Source organism: Naegleria lovaniensis (genome assembly GCF_003324165.1).
Source record: "Naegleria lovaniensis strain ATCC 30569 chromosome Unknown tig027, whole genome shotgun sequence".
In the NCBI taxonomy this organism is placed as follows: domain Eukaryota; phylum Heterolobosea; class Eutetramitea; order Acrasida; family Naegleriidae; genus Naegleria; species Naegleria lovaniensis.
The window spans coordinates 444547-466354 of NW_025407849.1; the positions used below are offsets into that span (position 1 = coordinate 444547).

At 35.4% G+C, this 21808-nt stretch overlaps 10 protein-coding genes across 10 annotated transcripts; 4 read left to right on the forward strand and 6 right to left on the reverse strand.

The window, feature by feature from the left end:
• Positions 1-175: 175 nt before the first annotated feature.
• On the reverse strand, positions 176-2404 carry C9374_006465 (uncharacterized protein; the record flags this gene model as incomplete). The annotated part of the gene is made up of 1 exon (XM_044696328.1): positions 176-2404. The coding sequence occupies one exon, from the start codon at positions 2402-2404 to the stop codon at positions 176-178; it is 2229 nt and encodes a 742-aa protein (XP_044547156.1).
• Positions 2405-4297: 1893 nt separating this feature from the next.
• On the reverse strand, positions 4298-4885 carry C9374_006466 (uncharacterized protein; the record flags this gene model as incomplete). The annotated part of the gene is made up of 1 exon (XM_044696329.1): positions 4298-4885. One exon carries the CDS (start codon positions 4883-4885, stop codon positions 4298-4300), a length of 588 nt encoding a protein of 195 aa, XP_044547157.1.
• Positions 4886-5222: 337 nt separating this feature from the next.
• Positions 5223-6860, forward strand: C9374_006467 (uncharacterized protein; the record flags this gene model as incomplete). The annotated part of the gene is made up of 1 exon (XM_044696330.1): positions 5223-6860. One exon carries the CDS (start codon positions 5223-5225, stop codon positions 6858-6860), a length of 1638 nt encoding a protein of 545 aa, XP_044547158.1.
• Positions 6861-6933: 73 nt separating this feature from the next.
• Positions 6934-8094, reverse strand: C9374_006468 (uncharacterized protein; the record flags this gene model as incomplete). The annotated part of the gene is made up of 1 exon (XM_044696331.1): positions 6934-8094. The coding sequence occupies one exon, from the start codon at positions 8092-8094 to the stop codon at positions 6934-6936; it is 1161 nt and encodes a 386-aa protein (XP_044547159.1).
• A 264-nt stretch (positions 8095-8358) lies between these two features.
• C9374_006469 (uncharacterized protein) lies at positions 8359-10648 on the forward strand (the record flags this gene model as incomplete). Its single annotated transcript, XM_044696332.1, has 4 exons — positions 8359-8769; positions 8952-9971; positions 10043-10269; positions 10372-10648. 4 exons carry the CDS (start codon positions 8359-8361, stop codon positions 10646-10648), a joined length of 1935 nt encoding a protein of 644 aa, XP_044547160.1.
• A 278-nt stretch (positions 10649-10926) lies between these two features.
• Positions 10927-13182, reverse strand: C9374_006470 (uncharacterized protein; the record flags this gene model as incomplete). Its single annotated transcript, XM_044696334.1, has 1 exon — positions 10927-13182. The coding sequence occupies one exon, from the start codon at positions 13180-13182 to the stop codon at positions 10927-10929; it is 2256 nt and encodes a 751-aa protein (XP_044547161.1).
• Positions 13183-13353: 171 nt separating this feature from the next.
• C9374_006471 (uncharacterized protein) lies at positions 13354-14760 on the forward strand (the record flags this gene model as incomplete). The annotated part of the gene is made up of 2 exons (XM_044696335.1): positions 13354-13668; positions 13753-14760. 2 exons carry the CDS (start codon positions 13354-13356, stop codon positions 14758-14760), a joined length of 1323 nt encoding a protein of 440 aa, XP_044547162.1.
• Positions 14761-16867: 2107 nt separating this feature from the next.
• On the forward strand, positions 16868-18730 carry C9374_006472 (uncharacterized protein; the record flags this gene model as incomplete). The annotated part of the gene is made up of 1 exon (XM_044696336.1): positions 16868-18730. One exon carries the CDS (start codon positions 16868-16870, stop codon positions 18728-18730), a length of 1863 nt encoding a protein of 620 aa, XP_044547163.1.
• A 55-nt stretch (positions 18731-18785) lies between these two features.
• On the reverse strand, positions 18786-20546 carry C9374_006473 (uncharacterized protein; the record flags this gene model as incomplete). Its single annotated transcript, XM_044696337.1, has 3 exons — positions 18786-20176; positions 20348-20424; positions 20533-20546. 3 exons carry the CDS (start codon positions 20544-20546, stop codon positions 18786-18788), a joined length of 1482 nt encoding a protein of 493 aa, XP_044547164.1.
• A 243-nt stretch (positions 20547-20789) lies between these two features.
• Positions 20790-21755, reverse strand: C9374_006474 (uncharacterized protein; the record flags this gene model as incomplete). The annotated part of the gene is made up of 1 exon (XM_044696338.1): positions 20790-21755. One exon carries the CDS (start codon positions 21753-21755, stop codon positions 20790-20792), a length of 966 nt encoding a protein of 321 aa, XP_044547165.1.
• Positions 21756-21808: the final 53 nt, after the last annotated feature.

Consider the following 21808-nt stretch of genomic DNA (forward strand, 5'->3'; position numbering starts at 1 on the left):
ACTGGCAAGATATGGACGGAGAATAATGTTGACAAAATAATGATTGAAATTAATTATGATAACAACGACGTACAATACCTTCGGATTGGTTCGGATGAAAGTACCACGAATTATTTTCATCGATACTTTGTTGAATAAGACTTGTTGATTTTTGAAATATTTAGAAAATTAATATTTATTTACAAAAATTATAACAAAATGCAAATTGATTCAATTGCCACTTTAACCCAGATGGCAATGAATAGCAAATACAGCTACATTTAGACTTGACTTTGCTGATATCTATTGCTGATAGCATTAGTTGTGGAATGCATTTGAGGTGATACATATAGGAAACGTTATCCATGTGTTTCACTTCAAAGATCAAGGAACTAAGAACTACCTTATCAGTTACTTGTTTAACGAACGCAATGTTCATTTCTCCTTGATCCGTTTCAAATAGGACAAAAATGTCTTTTTCAAGCTTGAATTCTGGTTCTTTTGCTCTTGGTATCAATTTTCTGCATTGAGGATATTTTGTAAAAAGAGCTTTCATGACCATTTCTCGTTCAGAAGCCCTTTTTTCAAGCTGTTTTTTGTTACTTTTGTCATTGAATTGCTTGTACGTGGAATGTTTTAACTCATAGAGGAGAGTCCAAAACCAAGTAACATGACCAATATCATCGACATCCTCAAATATATGACAGCCTGCATGAAAGTTTGGAAATTTACACTTTTCGGATCCAAAACAGTTTCTATATGCAACTCGCCACGCTACATAGAGTTTCTCGGCTTCTTTTAAGTCGTGGTCTGTATGGTCAAACCGCAACAATCGAACAAAATACTGCAAATGTAAAATCCAACACTCATATAGTTTTTGTCTCTTCTCCAAAGTATTATCTGAATATTTGGTATTTAGGAATAGAAATTTGTACCAAATTGGAGCGCTTATTGCTATAAATTCAAGCATCTCTGTTCCGGATAGTTTGTCAATATCACTGTACATTGTAATCCTTTTGCCATTCGGCAACCTTTCTCTCTCACAAACATCCAAAAAATCGTCCATGATTGTTGAGTAATGAATTGCTTTCATTGTTCTTTTAAATTGGGTTCGAAAAGTTCCTTGGATCTCTAAATGGAAAAAATCAATTAAGGCTTTGTGAAATGCATCCACAGTATTAGGATATTTTAAAAAAGGATTATCTATGATATGCAGAACAGGTAATTCTCGTAATTTTTGCGTTATTTTCGCTTTAGATAATTTCAAATCTTTGAATTGCATTTCTTCCCATATTAAGGGTTTAAAACCCTTGTCCTTTGTTCTGTCATTTGATCTTAAATCGATGCTATTAATAACAGTGTTTGCTTCAAATATATTTCTTTTCTCGAAATGCGTGACATACTTTGGATCTTCTATCGTAGACGCTCCAAATAAACAATCTGGTGTTTTATGTTGATTATCATAAATTCCTTCACAACGGCTACATTCTTCTTTCATGAGTTGCAAGGAATACATCTTCTCGACTGTGTCCCATAAAAACCCTGCAACAACAATCTGAAATTTTCTAGACTCACCTGTAGAGGGATCTTCTATTTCAATTATCTCCCCATCAAGGTGATTAATTTCTTTCATCAAATGGCTTGTCATTGTCCAAAAATCGCAGTGAGTTTTTGAGAACCCAAGTAAGCTTATAGATTCAAGTTTTCTCATGAAGTCGCTATTGAAATTCAACAAACTTGAGTACACTCCACATGTTGATGTTGACTTTGTTCTGAATTTTACAAAATCGTCCACATATATCAGCATCACAAGAGGGAATATATCACTTTGACACTTCTCCAAAATTTTGTTGAATATTTTAGATTGAAATGGTTGCTTGGTTGCAAACTGTTGTTGATGCTTTTCTCGGTTGAGACATAATTGGTTGACCAAATACGGATCCATTAACATGTTTCGAATAGTATCTTGTACAGAGTAAAGGATGAAATTATCATTGAACTGCATGGGTTTTTGGGGATTCAAATTATTTCCTCTTGCTTTCAAGGTATCATAGCTCACAAATAATTTCATCAACTCAGGACGGTCTTTAAATGTTGATTTCAGCATTTGAATCATGAAATTATATGCTTGTTTAGAAATTCCAAAGTGATTGATTAACATAAAACAACATAATTCTTCAAAACTTTCAAAAGGGTGATCTTTAGGGAAGTGAAATTCTTGTTCATGCTCGCACGAGTGATTTGATACATATGGCATAGATTGTTTCAGTTTCTCAAAAAATTCAAATATTGGAAATGGTGTTTGTACTAAATTCTGCACGTCAGCAGTGAGAGCTTCTAAGTTCATCAATAAACCACCAATATCACAACCTTCCTCCATAACAACCACTCCTGTCGTTTTCTTGTTGTTTTTTTCGTCATCCATTTTATCCTCATGTTTGCGTTTTTTTAAAAACGAACACAAATGACCACAATGATTTTTGATGATATGAGAATAATAATGATCAAACTCTGTCGTTTGTTCGGAACAACACTTGAAAACGGGGTTCTGAGCTTCATCTTTGTTTGAACATCTTTTCATGTGTTTTAAAAAATTGGATGCATGAGAGTCGAAGAAGCAATCTTTGCAAAAAGGACAAGTGAAGTAAGTTGTGCCGCATGAAAAACAAGTGCATTTGATAGAGGGATTCAAGGTTTTACACTTTGCCGAATTATGGATATACAATTCCAAATCATGTACATTGCATTTGTGGCACATTCTCAAGGAAACCACGTCAAAGAATTTGGATTCGGCCTTGTTCTGAAGCATGATATTTTTTTTTGTAAAGAAAACGCTTCCTGTGCGCGCTCGATCTGAACTCGCTTACAAAAACTTCTCTCCAATAGTTTCAAAGTTGACCCGTTTAAATATTTTCAAAAATCAAAACAAAAAAAAACCAATCATAATGCCAACTGACACTGTAAGGGGTATCAAGAAGAAACGTAATCGAAAAAACATTTCTTATATAGCTCCATCATTGAATATAACACTTTTTCAAGAAAGCAAGCAATTCTTAACTCAGAACAACGCAAGGTTTGTTTCTTGTCAATATTTCTTGGTAATCATTTCTTTCCATGAAGCATCAAACAATGTTGTAAATTGAAATTTCATTCATTTCTCTCCCAAGTAAGTTGTAATGTTGCTCCTATAAATTTTAACTCTTCAGATCTGTTCTAATCCCCAAACACAAGAGCAAAAGCTTCAACTTTCAGACACAGTGGTTACTCATGTTCAAACATTTTGTTCAAGTCTTCCAAACTATAGTATTCTTTCAGATTGTGATAAATCCCAGGTAGATGAAATAGTAAGTTGTGTTTGTTATTTGTTTGACTAAATTTCACAACAATCGTTTTTAGTTGATAAAGATATGCAGGAAACATATAAGTCAAATATTTGTGAACGCAAAAAAGAAGGCGAAACTTCGTAGAAGATCTGGAGTCTCAAAAAGCAAAAATTCAGACAACCTTTTTGACTTTGAAAACGACGAAGATGTGTATGACATCAATTCTGAGGAATATAAATTGTATCAAGAGCATTTACGTAAATCATCATCAGCGAAAATGAGACGCTCAAGACCTGTCAACCCTGCCAACGTTGTTGAGTTGTAAATTATGATGCCAATAAAATTTAAAATGCATTTGCAATAACAATTTTAAATCAAATATTGAACCAAAAAAATTTCAAATTGAATTAAAATAAAATAAGAAGATTTCCATCATTATCATCGATAGTAACAGCCACAGGTGTTGTGGTAGGTTATTTCAACAGTATTTCCGTCGTTATTTCGTTCATTAAACCTCCATTATTAGAATATTTAACATGATGCTTCTTCCGGCTGTATTTTGTGTCTTGGTGGATTCTTTTCATCAGTAACTCCCGACAGTATTTTTTATCTCGAGTTTTACCGTCGGCTGTACCTGCGGAAACAAGCTTGAATCACCTTCGAAATAACAGACCGCAATAAGGAGACACTACTTATGCACAATATGCATTCAATAAGCTTCATTTACTACCGACGATAACTATGTAAAATACAGACGCGATTCTCTGCTCCTAGGTTCTATCACCTTTCTCGAAGTAATTGATAATAATTGTTCCATATCACAAGTAATGTAAATTTTTTGAAAGTGAAAATTCAAAAAATTAGTCAACCAACCACTTTTATTGATTACAACAAACCTCAGTAAAACTCCCTTTTACTACCGAATTTAACCACTATCATTTCACAGAAGAAGAATTAAAGTGATAAGGTTAATGCTTTTGTTTTGTTACAACTTTTTATTTAGAATATTGTTGTTGAGGATGGTAATGATTCACTGAAAATGCATAGATTAATTTCACAAAATACACTGCAGGAAACCAACTCATGATTTGGTTCGAACTGCTTTGCAAACCACACGTAGAACTCACAACCATTCCCAATACCATAAAACAAGCAGCCACTTGAGATTGATATTCGGAGTAAGCACTGGTCAAGCCATTTGCTCCCAAACACCATCTCACCACTCCACACGACACTAACATGTACACGTATAAAAACCAAAAACAATTCCATGACATGTCAAAAAATCCAACCATGACTAAGGGTTGAATGCCGTGAGCGAGAAGAAAGAGAATGGATGCTTGGGTGGACTTTTGATAATACGAATTGGTCGAGTGGGTTAAATTTGAAATGACTCCTCCAATTAAATCACTGGTGAGAAGAAAAGCAATGATGAGTTGTGTCCATGTCCATGGTATGGACGGTTGTAACCAAGTCATTGCCACCAGGACTACGATGGAACAAAGAAAGGCCGTCGTGTACGTGAGAATGAGATCGATGGATCTTGGATTTTGTCCTTCAACGAGGGCAGAAAGAGAGACCATGATGATGAGAATCAATGTTGATAGAAACGCTGATGACACTTGTTGATGGAATTTGTTTTTTGTTTGAAAATAGTTTGCATGACAGCTTTGCGGAAATGATAGAGATTTCAATGCGGGCTATGACAACAATAGCGCGGAGTTCTGAAATGAGGAACAACAACCCCACGGTGACCCTTAGTGACTTGAACCTTCGAATACACGTCTTTAATACGATAACATGTCATTTCAAACCATGGAAACACTTGGTCTATGAATCTATCCTTGTAACTTTGGTGTCTTTGTGGATTTATTTCGTTGAAGATTGAGGATGAGAAAAGAGCAACAGTGCTAAAAAAAAATGCCCAATATTCCTCCTCCATCGGGACTCTATCGACAAGATGGCCCACCACCACAGAGAGGAATTAGCGCTTTTCAACAAAATCAACAAGTTAGAAATCAGCAACAATATCATGGACATCACCAGAATAGAAATTATTATGGTGGAAGTGGAGGAAATCAACCACATTATCAACAACAACAATACAAAAGAAGTTATTCCGATTACAATGAAGACCAAAGTTCTCAACATGTACATCCACAACAGCAACAACAATTTTATCAGAAAAAACAAAAGACTGATTTTCATCAACAGCAACATTTTGGATCGCAATATCGTGATCATCAACAATCTCATCATGATAATTATTCATCATCATCTACCTCACAATATTCTAGACAAAATTCTAATGGTTTTTCTCTAGGCTCATCTTCTTCAAATTTGCCTTTTCCAACAATCATTCCAACTGGCATGAGCGTTGAAGCCTTGAATGCACTTCTCATCCGAATCCGATTACATGAACTTAATGAACAAGGAGCACAATTACATAATGGATTTTCATCTCTTGACAGACAAGAAAAACAAAAACTCTATCGTGAAATTCAAAAACTTGTGTCTCTCGCCCGACAAATTAATCCTCTTTTTAATTATGAGAACCACTTTTCATTGATCAAACAATTTATGACAGAATCAGAAGCCTCAATGGCTGACATGGGAGAACAAGATGCATCAGCGGAGCAAACAAAAGAAATTAGTCGTAAAATTTATATTCCTGTTGATGAATATCCTGATTACAATTTCATTGGTTTGATTATTGGACCTGGAGGGTTAACACAAAAGAAATTGGAAAAAGAAAGTGGAGCAAAAATTGCTGTTCGTGGAAAGGGAAGTGTTAAACCAGGTAAAATTCCTGTAAAATCATTTGGTGACGAAGAAAATTTACATGTTCTTATTACGGCTGAAGATGAAGATTCTGTTGAAAAAGCTGCTGAAATGATTAAGAGGTTGCTAATACCAGTAGAAGAAGGTACTAACGAATTAAAAAAGGAACAGTTAAGAGAATTAGCAAGACAACGAGGCTTCACCATTGAAGGCATGTCAGATGCTGAGCTTGGAGCTGCTGTAGAAGATGGAGGCGGAGAATCTGCTGATTTTATTGCAAAACTTCAATCGTATGGCTTGAATCAACACATGCACGATCAACCACCAATTCCAGGTGTCACTTCACACGTAGAAATTCCAGGAGTGACCGACAACAAGAAATACATGAGCGGTGGCAAGTCAGGAATTGAGAGCGCTCTCGATAAGCTCAAGAGAGAGCTCTTAATGGAGGCAGATGAAATGGGTAAAGCCATCAGCGAAGAGCAGCAAATGGAAAATGAGAAGGTTGTTGTGGAGCCACCGAAAATTCAAGCACCAAGTGCCAATCCTTTCGATGATTCCTATGAGAAAACCTATGAACTGTATTATGAGTACTATAAGCAATATTTTGCTCAACAACAAAGGACCTACCAGCAATTTTTGGATTTGTTTCGAGGTTATGAAGGAGATGTGCCAAGCAAAGATCATGCTTCCTATTTCCAAACTGTGATGTGGGCTCTAAACGACCAACTCCCTCCTGTGCCTGGTAGTTTTGTCATTCAAAAACAGCAACCTTAATAAAACTTTGAATAAATATTTAAATGATTATTATTGCAGACTTTATTAGCCTTTATTGTCACGCACAGACAAGTTATTTGTTTTCTTCTTCACTAGTTTGTTGTTCTGATGATTCCTTTGTTTCTACATCAGCTTCGTTTGAAATACTGGTTGGATTTTTTCTCTCATTGAGAGCTTGCACCACTTCATCCACGCTCTCGTTGGCACCAACATCAAAAAGCACTCTGATCCACTTCTCTTGATTGGATGGGCTACCGATAGAATCCAGGCTTTCCAACGCACCGTAAGCTGTGCTAATCTCATCCCCTGCAGCTTCAGTCATGTACTTTTCAAAGGATCCCTTTCCATGCTCACTCTCATATTCAGCAATCATTTTTTCTGTTTCCTTCATTCTGAGTAATTCAGGCAAGAATGGTCCAATTGGTTCTGCATCAGGATCTAAACGAGAGTCGTAGGTCAAAAGTTCAATATTTTTCAAAGCCTCACTGTTTTCGTCAACATAGTAATCCATAATGGATGACGATGCCAATTCCATGTCGAATGCTGTTTTACGAATGGATTGTTTTTGGGCTTCTGGAACTGACGCTTGTGCAGCCATTTCGCGTAAAGTTGTTGTAAATGTTGCTTCAGTCCTTTCATTTTCTGGGAGGTTCATGTTCATTTCGTCTTGCTTCTTGACTAAATACTTTTTATAATCTCTCATGTCTTCAATAAAGTCCAATTCTAATTGTTGCAACTTTTGGAGAGTCTTTTTGAACATGTATTGATTTTCATCATCATCCTCAGCGAGCGTGAAATCTTTTTTAATATCGGCTCTCTGTGTCGCATATTGCACACCTTTAGAAAAAGTATATGGCTTTAGAGAATTATCATGAAGCATCTCATAATTACTCTTCTCATAATACTTGTGAATGTGATTGTTTCTACGAGCATCTTCAATGGCTTCCATAATTTGTGTTTGTAATTTGGCAACATCAATTTTTCCTTGTCCGATGAAAGGCATTTGTTCTTTATCTAGTTTCACTTTAATTTCATAGTTTCCTTTATAAAAGGCTGTAACACCACCACTTCTACCAACAGCTTCGCTTCTAGCCAATTTTGAAAGGAAATTATACTGGTTCCACAATTTAATAGGCATACTTTTGAGTTGCTCGGGTGCGTTCAACATTTTGGCAACAATGTCCTTTGCCTTTCTTCCCGTTCGTAAATAGGATTGTGGAATATATGAACTCATCTTGTTGTTTTTGGTTGATGAAATAAAAGGAATAACCTCTGGAGAATGATGAAGAAGAAGAAAAAACGCTTTGTATCACCGATGATGAAAGAGGTTTTGAAAATTTTTTTTAAATTTCCAAATTCAAAATCCACTGATGAAACAATTCCTTCAGTCCTTCAAGATATCAATACCTGATGGTGTCTCTTTCAAACTTTTAAGAGGATGAAATCATACTTCAAGTACCGCCTTGTTTCAAACGTTAACAGTTTTTTCTCAGAAAAAATGTTTCAAGGAGGGTCGAGGTTTGCTTCGGCTTCCTCTTCAGCATCATCAACGTCCACTCCTTCATCGGGCAGCGCGAGTAGTGGTGGATCGTCCACTTCTTCAAGTTCTGGTAGTAGTACCAGCTCGCCTTTTTATCCCAAGACCTTTGTACCATCGAGTGGAGTGATGAATAGTCTTGTGGGTGGAGGTACCTCGGGTAACAGCCTCACGGGATCTTCATCAACAACGAATCAACGATCGTGGGTATCATCAAGTGGTGATTCTTCTTCTACTGGTGGAAATATCCAATCTACTTTGAGTAACTCGACCTTTGCACCATCATCACCAAGTAAATTGTCTTCATCTTCATTTGCTTATCAGCCCAAAAATTACGATCCAAGTGCAAAAGCAAGCCCAAATGTGCAGGCAGTAAGTTTAAAAATGTAAACATGAATTGTTCATAGGTATTGTGTCATTTCATAACTGGGATGTAATGGATCGTGTTCCATCACAATTAATGAACTGATCATTTCGGATTAATTTATGATGCCCAAATCATGTTGAAATATTTCACTTTACTAAATGACCATTACCACAATTAAATGGAGCAGTCAACTCAAACAATGCAACAACAATTCTCTCAAAAGAGAACACAATACAAACAACAATATGAATTGCATCAGCAGCATTTGGCACACAAAAGAAACACACCTGTCACATCATCTCCACATTATCACCACCACAACAACCCAAACAATAGTTCAACAGCTCCATCGTATATTTTCACACCTGGTGATAATGACTTCCTTTCTGGATCTTCTAAATCAGCTTACCGTAGTATCCACAACTTTTTTGCAAATGATTCCATAAGAAGTGTTCTTTTGAATCGCAATTTTCTAAATTATATTCAATGTTTGGACGATTTAGATGAGGAAACTCGCAACCAAGGACCTATTTCGGAAAAACTTTCCCAAATTCCAAGCTTTATTGATCAATATCACTCGCTGTATCCACTGGATCGCGATTTTTTCAATGATTTTTCTGGTCAAGAAATTTATGCTTTTGGGGAATCATTCAGAGTTATTGACTCAATGACAGCAAGCCCTTGTTGCTTGAGACGTATTAGCGAGCATCAGTTAATGTTCGAGCAGGCATACAGTTTTGTGGAGCCATGGTTCAAAGTTAGACATCCTAATATTGTTTCCCTTAAAAATCTCATCACCACAGATCAATTCGGAACCAACAACGACCTTTTATTTATTTTCGATTTTTGTGCTGGAGCAGAAACATTGGAGGAACACTTTTTTATTGAGACATCTAGGGCCCCTTCAGAGGCTGTATTGTGGAGCTTGTTATGTCAAGTTGTTAGTGCTCTTCGAGAAATTCATTCACATAATCTAGCGTATAGAACATTTGCTCCGAACAAAATTTTGATTCTTCCAGGAACTCACAAGAGATTCAAATTGAATTGTGTGGGAATGCGACACACACTGGATCCTACAGATGACGACATTGCAAAGCAACAACAGAAAGATTTTAAGCAATTAGGTGCTTTGATTGTCGGATTAATTTGTACACTAAAGGATTTGCCTGAATCCCAAGACAGTCTTTCATTATTGAATTCTCATGAGGTATGTAGTGATTTATTGCCAATATTTTGTTGACAATTCTTAAAATGCATATTGTAAACTAATGTGTTAAGAATGCTGCCAAGTATTCCCAAGAATTGATTGATATAATCACGTATCTCTTGCATGGAGAGGTAAACATTAATACCTTAATCTCAAAACTTGCAATTCGATATTTGGAAGAGTTATCCAATACCTATGGATATATTGATAGCTTGGAAAACGAGCTGGCAAAAGAGCTGGAAAATGGTCGATTATTCAGAATACTTGTCAAGTTGAATTTTGTAGCACAACATGAAGAGTACGTATTATTTGTTTACTCATTCACACTCATTATTTTCAACATTTTTTAATGTTACTGTTTCGTCATTGCTTCAATTAACAACACATCACAACCACACAGTTTCGAGTACAGCACTAAAAACAGACAAGGCGTAGCAGATCGACAAATGATAAAATTATTCCTTGATTATTTATTCGTTCAAGTTTCTGATTCCAATCAATGCATTCTAGATTTTGGACACATTGTCGAAGCATTAAACAAATTAGACGCAGGAACCAATGAGAAAGTTTTATTGATGAGTCGCGACGAACAATCCCTAATAGTAGTTACCTATAAGGATCTTAAAAATTCCATTAAGACTCAATTTTCTAACCTTCTCCGAAAGAATAAAGTATAATCTTCTAGTATTGATAATATCAGAATGGTAGAAAACATGAAGATGTCCTGAGATCTGACAGCAGTGATAATGTTTGAATGTTGCGACTCTGTGCAGTACAATCTTTCAATTTTATTACAAAAAAAATTATTTGATCACCACCTCGCCCGCTTCTCATGGACCCGCAACCCTCTTCGCAAAGTTGACGCTTTTGCGTTAAAAAAACAACGCAAAAATTGCGCACCTGCAAAAAAAAAAATTTCGAAACAAAGCAAGGTTTATTTTTCATCACGGCTTCATTAAATATATTGATTTACGTTCTTGTGCATCGGAATGAAATAACTCTTCCCCTTTCTAGTAACAGTAACACAAGGAACCAGAGGCTCTTTGTTGGACACTTCAATCACAGACCTGTCTGACAAATTCTGCAAAGTCACTGTGGAATCCGTGAATGATTTGATTTTGAAGTATTTTGCAGGAGTACAAGAAGTATCAGCCACAACATCTCTCTCTTTCTTCAATACGAAATGACCACACACACATTCCGAAGGTTTGAGTTCACTTAAACCAAATATATCGCATAACTGCGCCATATCAAAAAACATAATAGAATACCTTGCAGAATTTGATGAAATGAACGGCTTGGTCAATGTGAAGTTTAGATTTTCCCCAACAAAGGCTGTATTATGTGCCAATGGACCATATAGGCTTGCATTTCGCACCATATCACTAGCTACATGGAAGTTCATTGTAGCCTTTGCAATACCTACCATCTCTTGATAATCCTCCAAAATACCTCTTAGTTCCTCATTAATTGAATTCAAATCAGCTATATTAATGGCATCTGTTAACTTGTCAATTACAACAACCATTCTCTTAATAATTTTATACTTCAACTCAATCATACTGAAATTCTTAACATCCTGAAGTAGATCTAGATAATAGTGAATAATCATATATATCTCCATTGCCTTAAGGTGTACTAAATTTTTGGAAACTGATCTCGGGTGTCTATGTAAGAACGAAGGAAATTTTTGCTTGAGATATTCCTTGTCGAACTCGTCCCAATATTGAAGTGGAATCATCTCCATCATGTCACGCATAATTCCTTCATACAAGTTATGCATTGAATCATAGGAGCATATTGTAGTGGGAGTTGGTTTCCAACTCTGGTCTAATATTGGAGAATATCCACGAACACCCCATGACAACTCTTTTCCCGAAATATTATTCCAAAAATGTCGATCTCTCAAACCAAAAACAATTCGTTGATTACTAGAAATGTCTCTCCTAAGTGGATATCTAACTTGAGTAGTTCCTCCTGGTAACTGAACAGGTTCCCCTCGAATCTCGCATAAATGGCAAAAATAATACCCTGATTTTTGAAATAAGAGAATTTCAGACCTTGCAGGTAAGTCAGCAATTACTCTTTCTAATCTCAATGATATTTGTTTAAATTGATCATTGAACACATTCAAATCATCCATCATGATTTTCAAACACAAATTGATTTCTTCTTGAGATGGTTTGTTAGGAAATAATAGCCACAAAAAGTTATTCTTGCGCTTCTTTCTTACATTTGGTTTCATCTCATTGAATGTGACAGAGAATTCGTAAAAGCTTTGCTGACTAGATTTAAACGGAGCAACACCGTCACCAAATAACGTCATAGTTTTTCCTCCTTCATCTACGAATTTTTTGTGAATGTTTTTGTAGATGTCTCCGTCACAACGATCTTGGATAAGTTGGGGATCACGATTATCAAGTTTAAATTGATCCAAAAATTGTGGCTCTCTGAATATCCTTTCCTCGAATTGGAATTTTAATGGGCGTAAAAAGCAATGAGTTTTGATATCTTTCCATAATTTCCCACATTTAGGACAGGATTTTTGGTCTGGATTTTTTTGATACGTCTGACAATGAGTGCACATTGGAATTTTCTTTGTCTTTGAAGACAAAAGGAAATACTTATAGAACCCTGTTAATGTCAGCTTATCTGAAAGTTCTTGTTTATCACTCTCATGAATGAGTTGAATGGCTTCTCGAATTAGATTTAAAACCATTTTGAGACAATTTTCAGAGAGAGAACTTGTTACTGCAAACTTGAGAATTTTTTTCATCAACGTATCAACATTTACATTGACATTATCATTCACAACGCTTGAAAATGAATGGGAAGAGAGAACTTCTTCATCTAGTATGCCATCATCTCCATCACTCCAATATTCTCTGAAAAACTGTAACAGGTCGTCTTGTTCTGATTGTGCATTGGATGGATTATTTTCATTCGTCGGAGATGAATCATGAGAACCTGAACAGAGATTTTCCAGACCCTCTGCACTACAATTACATTGTTGATTTTCTACTGTATGGTTCTGAGAAGAGTAATTTATATCTATTCCACCAATATCTAACAAAGAATCATCATCAATGCAATGAGCAACAGTCTTACGAAACTTATTTACAGGCTCATAATTTGGCTCGTGATTGTATTTTGAATTGACAATTGAACTGGACCCTTCTACAGTTTGGCGCTTCAAACCAAATTGCTTCATTATTTACAACAACACAAAACAAGAACGTTGATTGTTTAACGATATAGATTCCATTAAGTGTCTCCAATTACGTATATTCGTCAAGAAATATCTATCGTTCCCAAATTTTCGATCCACTTGCAAATTGGACATTTAACGGTTGTAAAACAAGATTCAACATTACTCAAAAAAATGAAAAGAACAAAATCACACCCTGGCAAGAATGCAACAAAGAAAACCAAAGCAAACGATAGTACACTTTCAACACAAGACACTTCCTCCGATTTAGAGCAAATAATTTTATTCGAGGCCAAAAAGCCAAATGAAAAACAAGCTAAGTTAATTGCGAAACACTCTGAAAATGCTTTATGTAATAGTATTCCTCAACTTGAGAAATATTTAGACTTTTTGCAAAACATTCACAACAAGGATATTGACATTACAAACAAAGACTCTGTCTCTGCAACATACATTCTGATGAATCAATTTCTCAAACAAGGAGAAAAGGTTTTTGTTGGTATTCAAGCTGGTAATCCAGAACGCTTGCGACAGTCAATTTTGCAAACTTATAGCTCGGACAAAGATTTTTAGGAACGAATATGTGCTGCAGTCAAGGCTATCAGTGTAAGCCTTTTGAAACAAAAAGGTTTAATTGAATCCACATGCCCACCTGTGAGTTCAAATCTCAAAGTTGGAGATTTAGTTGAAATTATTGAAAAGGGAGAGAATTGTTACTACAAGATTGGTAAAGGAAGAGTTCAATCACTCACTTCAACTAATTGCAGTTTAAATGACATTATATTTCACGTTCCATCCTTCGTTCAAGATCAAAAGAAGACGATTTTTGATATTTCATGCCTTTCATTAATTGAAGATCGAACCAATCATGCTCCTATGATTCAAAATGCTTTTTCTACGGTTCAGCGAGGATGTACTCCAGTCTCCTTATTTTCCATGAATTATGACACTGAAGTCGATGATGACAAAATTGATGACAATGAAGTTCTCTCTATAACTCCACCGGAAATTTCGGATTCAAGAACAAACTCAAATTCAAATGTTGAAGAGAGTGATTCTCCTTTGCAAAATGAGCCCAAGTCTACGGAACCTACTGATTATAAGAATTTCGCTAGTGATATCTTTTTCCTTCAGCAAGTCAAAGACCTCAGAGAGAAAAACGAGGCCTTATCATTGGAAAACAAACAGCTAAAAGAATTAATCATCAAATTGAATAAGCCATTGAACGCATTAATTGCTCTTCAATTACAATACCCGAATATTCTTCCAAGCAAAACAATTTCTGTCACATATGGTGCTAATGTGAAACAAATACCCCCAAATTTGGTGTCCAGAATTATCAACAGCAACAAGACGGCTCGGCTTGGCATTGTTAGCAATTATTTGTTTGATAAGGATTATGTTCTTTTGAAAGATGATCAGAAAGATATTGTAATTGATTGCATTTTAGAATGTACTGAGGTGCCATTGGATAAGTGGAAAGCGGAACGAATATTATTGATGAATTTAAGTCGAACTTTAAAACACAACGCATCAAAGAAAGAGCATGAATCCAAAACCAAGAGCAAGCAGTCGTTGTAAAATCTTGAATTACATAAAAAATTTGTTTTAAAAAAATTCTCAAAAGCTTGTAGCAGCCTCCACGTTCAACAATCACATTCATTCATCAACAGATGCCGCTTGTTCATCTTATATGCTGCTAGAGCTTGCTTTGCGTAAGTGTACGTGTTTCATTGATACAGGTATGATCTCCAAATCATCCAAAGATATCGACACGTTTCATGTTTGCTCGAAATGGAGGACTGTCTTTGCTATCATTTGCCTTTTGTCTCTTATAAAGGACAAAGCTGGCTTTTATTGATAAAGTTTTCTACGGTAAGCTCTTTTTCACAAAGTTGTTGTGAATTTCTTGAATCTGATCAACGATAGATGCTACAAAGGACCTTTAGCATCATCAAACATTTTGGCAAGACGAATGAATGTTATGTTGATGATAGGAGAAGATATTGTTGAACAAACAGATAGGGTTTGTAGTTATTGCTTGATTTGAAAGTAATTCTGTTCGTGCTGTTTGAAAAGGTAATTCGTTTCATTTACGGCCATTGTTATTGTTGTGGAGGATGATTAAACTTGTTCACCTGTTAAACCGGTAAGTATATCCAACCATGTACTAATATCAACAACATTATTCGTTGTTTATTTATTTCCTTCTAGAGTAACATGATCGGTAGGTTGTTAGATTTGCTGAGCAGATTTTTGTTTATTCAAAATGTTTTAGTTGCTTCTTCTTTATTAGTTGTTGTTTTGAATATCCATCATTACACTCTGTACATAGAATGCGTTGGTAGAGATTGGTTGAGGATATTGAAGCAAGTTCTAACATCCAGATAATGAAGGGATATCTTGAGGTAGGGATTGAATTTAATGATAATCAATTGAGGATAGGGATGATAAGACTTCAAGTATATTTGATCCACAGTTGGTTGTTTGATTATTCGTACCCTCTTGTCCCACTATGCATTGAGAGTTAAAGGATTGTAGTTGCAACAATAACCAAACAACCGCTTTCTTAACATTTGTCAATGGTAGAACTGAAAAAGATGTTATATTATCGAGTTATGGAATTTCAAGCTGAATTTGCTTGGTATTATGAAGGATTATTTGTAGGTTGTTAATTATTATGGATTGATTAACAGAGCTTTCAATGCTTTAGAGTTTGATGTTTAAACATTTTAAGCCTGGAGTGTATTTAGATCATCGAGGCATTTGTTTGTCATGAATAGGGATTGGTTTGATTGATGTTAAAATATGACTTGTTGTGAATAATAATGTCAGTGCAATAGAGATATCAAAACAAATGACAAATTGATATATCATTTATATGAATTTGAAGTGTGTTTTGATTGAACTATTGATCACTATGATTATTATGCCGCAACTGAAAAATATTTTAACTGAATGCAAAACCAACATCATGATAAACAAATGAAAAGATGATATGAAATACAAGTATTGAATTAGATGATATTTCAACCCGATAGCTTAAATTATTCAAAAGTAAGTAATGTCAATCCAATTCATCTTTCATTTACCATTTATATTCATTAAATTGGCTACTTTAGCTTTGTTGTTGGATATAAATTAGAGAATTTGGATGAATGAATGTGAGGAAAATGGATAAATATACAAGATTTGAAGATTTGGAGTGGTTTGAAGAGATTGAATTAGTGAACGATTGGTTGAGCGAGAATGAAAGAGAAATTTGAGAAATAAGGAGCGTTAATTTTTCGTCAATTATTTTTATTATGAAACATCATAATAATTGACGTTAATTTGACGCGTGAATAATGAAATCGTTAATGTGGAAAATTAACGCTTTTTATTGACGTTTTTTCGTCAATAATTAACGCTTTTCAAGCGAGAATAAAATTTTTTTCGTTAACTTTTTGATTGTAATTTTTGACGAAAAAACGTTAAAAATTAACGTCAACCGCGAGTAGCGGGTCTTCCGATTTGTTAATATCGTTTTGATACATCATTATCGTTAACATTGAAACCTCTACTAGCACCGGTCATCAAATAACAATAATTATTATCAGCCTCTAACACATCATTAAAAACTCAACCCACTCCATAATATTAGTTTATAATTTATTATTATTTGAAAAAAACAAATTGTACATTCAGAATGCAACAACACATGATGATGATGGACGAAGACGGTTCTGAATTTCAAAATAATTCCACTTCTTCGAATCATCATCCACACTCCATCAAATCAACCTCCACACGCAAATCCTCGGAACATGTAAATAGAAAAGATCTTGTTCGGATCATCATCCAAGCCTTACATTCTCTTGATTATAAACAATCTGCTGCTGAATTAGAGAAGGAATCTGGAATTGAATATCTCTCCAAAGACATTGTAAAATTACGTGAGAGTATTATGAAAGGCTCCTGGAACGAATGTATTTCCATTGTGGATGAGATTTTGAATCAATCCAACTGCAAGAACACCCATTTGGTGAAATATCACATCTACAAACAAAAGTATTTGGAGTTGTTGGAGAATGGAGAAATTGAGGAGGCCTTGAAAACTCTTCGGAATGAGTTAACGCCCATGAGTTTACCTTCTACTACTGGTTCCTTGAATAGTAGTAACGGTAGTAGTAATAGTAGTGGAGCCAGTAGCGGAATGAATGTTGGTGCCAACTCGAACAACAATGTTGTACTGGACAAGTCCACCCTCATGACTCTACAACAATTGCAATTACTTTCAAGCTTGTTGTTGTGTCCAGATCCTCAATCCTTAAAAAAGAATGCTTGTTGGGATGGTAAGAATGGAACGTCGAGAAGTCAATTATTGGAAGAAATTGAAAAGTACATTTCTCCGTCATTGCTCATACCAGAAAATCGATTGGAGAATCTTTTACTGAAGGCTGTGAAAAGTCAAAAAGGTAATGATCCCATGTTGATTTATGATGACAGTGATGAGGATGGAGATGTCATGAATGATGTCCATCATGATGGAATTCCTCTCCTCAATGATGACTCGTTCAAAAGGACTTCTATTGCGATACCCTCAAAATTGTTATGTACATTAGACGATCATATTGATGAAATTTGGCTTTGTAAATTTTCACATAATGGAGAATGGTTGGCCACCTCAGGAATTGACTCGTCTCTATTATTGTATAAGGTTTCGAATATTATGGCAGCCACTCAATCATCCTCTCACGATCATGACAACACCTCAATGATCTACTCACATAATCTAAAGCATAATGGTCATGTATTGTCATTGAATTTTTCACCGGATGATAGGTTTATCTTGACAGCCACAACGCCAGAGAATGAAATTTCAGTTTGGGACACTGTGGATGGAAAATTAATTTCTTCCTCGAAAAAGTCAGTGCCCATTGTTGCATGCATGTGGAACGACGATGGCTCTTCATACATGGCTGTGACAGGAGAGAGGAATTCTCATATATTCATTTGGGACGTTTCGTCAGTAGTGTCCACAAGCAATGGAGGTAGTAATCATTCTTTAAGCGACTCGATCAAGCTGGACACTCGAGTACAAGATGCCGCCTACATGGGCAATGATAATATTATTCTCGCCACCTATGACAAACAAGTGATTATTTTTAATTTGAGAGAAAAGAAGATTGTGGAACGATTGATTGAGAGCGAATATATCTCATCTCTCTTGATAAGCAATAATAGAAGATTTTTACTAGTATGTTTGAATTCTGAGGAGGAAGAACCATCTGAAATACATCTTTGGGATATTGCAGAGAAGAGAATCATTGTAACCTATAAGGGTCATAAGCAGACGAGATTTGTTTTGAGGCCAACATTAATTGGACATGATTATGTTGCCTGCGGAAGTGAAGACTCAAAAATTTATATTTGGAATTCAAAGACTGGGCAATTGCAGGACACTTTATTGAGCCATATCAATGTTGTCAACTGTGTGGCTTGGAACAAACATCAACAAATACTGGCCTCGTGCAGTGACGATGCTACTGTCAAAATATGGACAAATTAACGAATGGAACAGATCATGATTATTGTACTGGAAACATTAATAATACCTAACACATTTATAATTCTTCATCGAGTTGTATTTCATTAGGATCCAGGAGCTTTTCTGACACAACAGCCTCATCCAATAACTCAAAGTTTGAGGAAATTGGCAATTTCTTTGACAAGATCATAGTCGCTAGATCAGAGATTGCCTTAATCGCTCTTTCATCTTGAGGATAGAGTTTGAACTTGGAATAGAAATGTGATCGATAACCATTGGGTATGGCTCGATCAGGCAATAATTTTTGCTGAGATAACAAATCCTCTCTAAATTTGACATCTTTTTCTCGTCTCTGAAGTTGCAACAGTCTTTGTGCTTCAATACTCTGCAGTGCTCTGCTTTTCACTTGTTCTTTCTGAGTGAGCCATTCGTTTCCAAATGATAATACTTCTCTAGCATACTTGAGCCAATGCTCTTCTAATAAGGCACGATGTTCTTTGAAAATTTTTGGATACAATATTGTTTTCTTGAATTGAATTTGTTGCTCTCGGCAGTTGCTGAAACGTTGTTCCATATCTGGGTCATTGAGAACACTTCTTGTGTGGATTAAATGCTCGCCTGGCACTTTGTTAATGTATACATCTTCATTGCTCAAAAGTGCAATATCTAAAAACTCTTGATTCATAATTTCTGGAGCAATAACATGTAGTACAGCAGAAGAAATCATTTTTCTAATTTGATGTTGCACGAAACCATTTCCAGCTAATTTGAATCGAATGGCCCATTCTTCTTGATGATTACTGTCACATTTCACACGAGCTGGAGAGGCATAGCAATGATAGATTTGTCTCGTCATTGGTTCTCCATCATTACTCGAGCTTGACACGGTAAAATTATGAAACGATTGAAAGCCTTCAAATTGATTCAATACATAATTTAACTTTTCACATATTGCTTGCAATAGGAGTGTGTTCTTTTCCTCTTCTCCTTTTAACCTTGGAATATCCTCATTCCGTATTTTCATTCTCAATAATTCGAAAATTTTGTCCTCTTGCTGAGGTGATGTATCAAATCGTTTCACGAGATCCAACATGATTTGAAATGGCAAAATGTATTCATAACCACGAATAGACACTAATCCACGAGTATTGATTCTTCGGGAAACAACTTCCACCCGAAAAGCTTGTAATTGAGGGTCTGGAAATGTTTCTTGTTGATCCAAATTTGATTCATTCTCACTTTTTGAATTAATGACTTGTTGAATATAATCAGCAAAGGCTTCTGATGCATGTTCATCAGATCTATCCACAGACGACTCTACCTTCAAGGAAATGAGATTAGCCAGAGAATGAACTCCCTTATCAGTTCTCGTGCTTCTATCAAGCCTTAAATGATCTGGGTTTACATAATTACTTTCTTTTACGAGATTGTGTTTGAAAAGCTTTTTTGCAATAATACCTTCAATGGCTGTTTAAATGGGAACATGATGAATGATCAACAGCATGAATTATTTTGGAAAATTATAAAAATTGTTATTATTAGGAATTGATGACATGATTGATGAAATATAAAATTATAAATTTAAATAAAAGGAATAAATATGTATTGGAGAATTGATCATTACAGACTATAACATACTGTATTCGGGAGCAACATGTAATTGAATCTGAGAACCTTTTAACCCGAATCCACAGTAACCAACATAGGCCAAAATTCTATTTTCCACAAACGAATTTTTACAAATGATGAATGTTATATTTCATCATTCCGATTTTCCAAACATGTTCATTTCATCGTTTCAACATTCATGCATCATCACCCACCTTCGTTTTGTCATTTTTTTTATTGAACTTCCCAGGTTGAGCAGTCATTCTACTTTATTTAAATCAACAATTTGAACAAAACAAACAAATCGAACAAGGTGCTCAAAAACTAATTCTATGAGTAGTAAGGAATTGAAGAAGAATATTTCTTGCAACCTGAGCAGTCAATGAATTCGGCATTAGACCCAAATGATGAATGGAAAAGCGGCTAAATTTACAGGGAGTTGATCTTGGTTCTTGATGTTGTCGTTTCGTTTTTATTTGAATGCCATTACACCTTCCAAAGCTAGGGAAAGTTTCCTTACATCTAGCTCCAAGTTTAAATACTCTTTGCCATCTTTTGACTCGTAGCACTGTTCCAGCGTCCGTATGCCATCTTGTTTGAATCGATTGGAATACGCTTCTAAATAACAAACTTGAGTGATGAATGTTTTGTTTGCCGCAATGTATAGTGCAACATCATTATCCAAGTCATTGTGGCCAATATCCAAACTTTTTAAATGACATAATTTTCCAGTTGTTACGCTTTCAACAATTGATTGAACCCCTTGAGCTCCAATATCGTTATATCCCAACAACAGTCGTGTTAATTTGTGAGCGTTTGAATTATTTGCTATTAAAACGGCTCCTTCTGCAGTAATGTTGCAATTACCTAATCCCAAATCTGTTATATTTGTTAAATAACTACTTGACACTATTGCTTTGACACCTGATAGCTCAATACTATTATCTGATACATCCAGTCGTGTTAAATTCTTCATATATTTACTGTTCGCAAGATCCTGTACTGCTTGCCATGTCAACTGATTTTTGCAAATATACAACTCGCTCAAATATTTCAACCGTGAACATTCACACAACATCTTTGCTCCACGATCATACAAACAATTGTTTGAAAGATTTAAAATTTTCAACATTAAACATTGATTATTTAACAAAGTTCGTAATTGATCATAATGATCAATATTCATGGTACATTGATAATTTTTGAATTTTCCTTCCCAATGAAGCCAAGCAGTGAGTTTTGAATGAGAGCTCCGAGCTGTATAAAACCATTGTTTGGACACGAGCATACAAGATTGTCGGACTGATGATGCATCCAGAAATTCAAAAATAATAACAAGAAGATCTGTGATAAGACCAGGTGTTGCGCTGCTTATTTCAACGTTCATCTCGAGTGGGAATGAAATGCTGTTATTCATTATTGATTTTGGTTGGCCCATTTTTTTTCGAAAATGGCTTTTAAGGTGTTACAGTTTTGAAAGTGTATCACTTG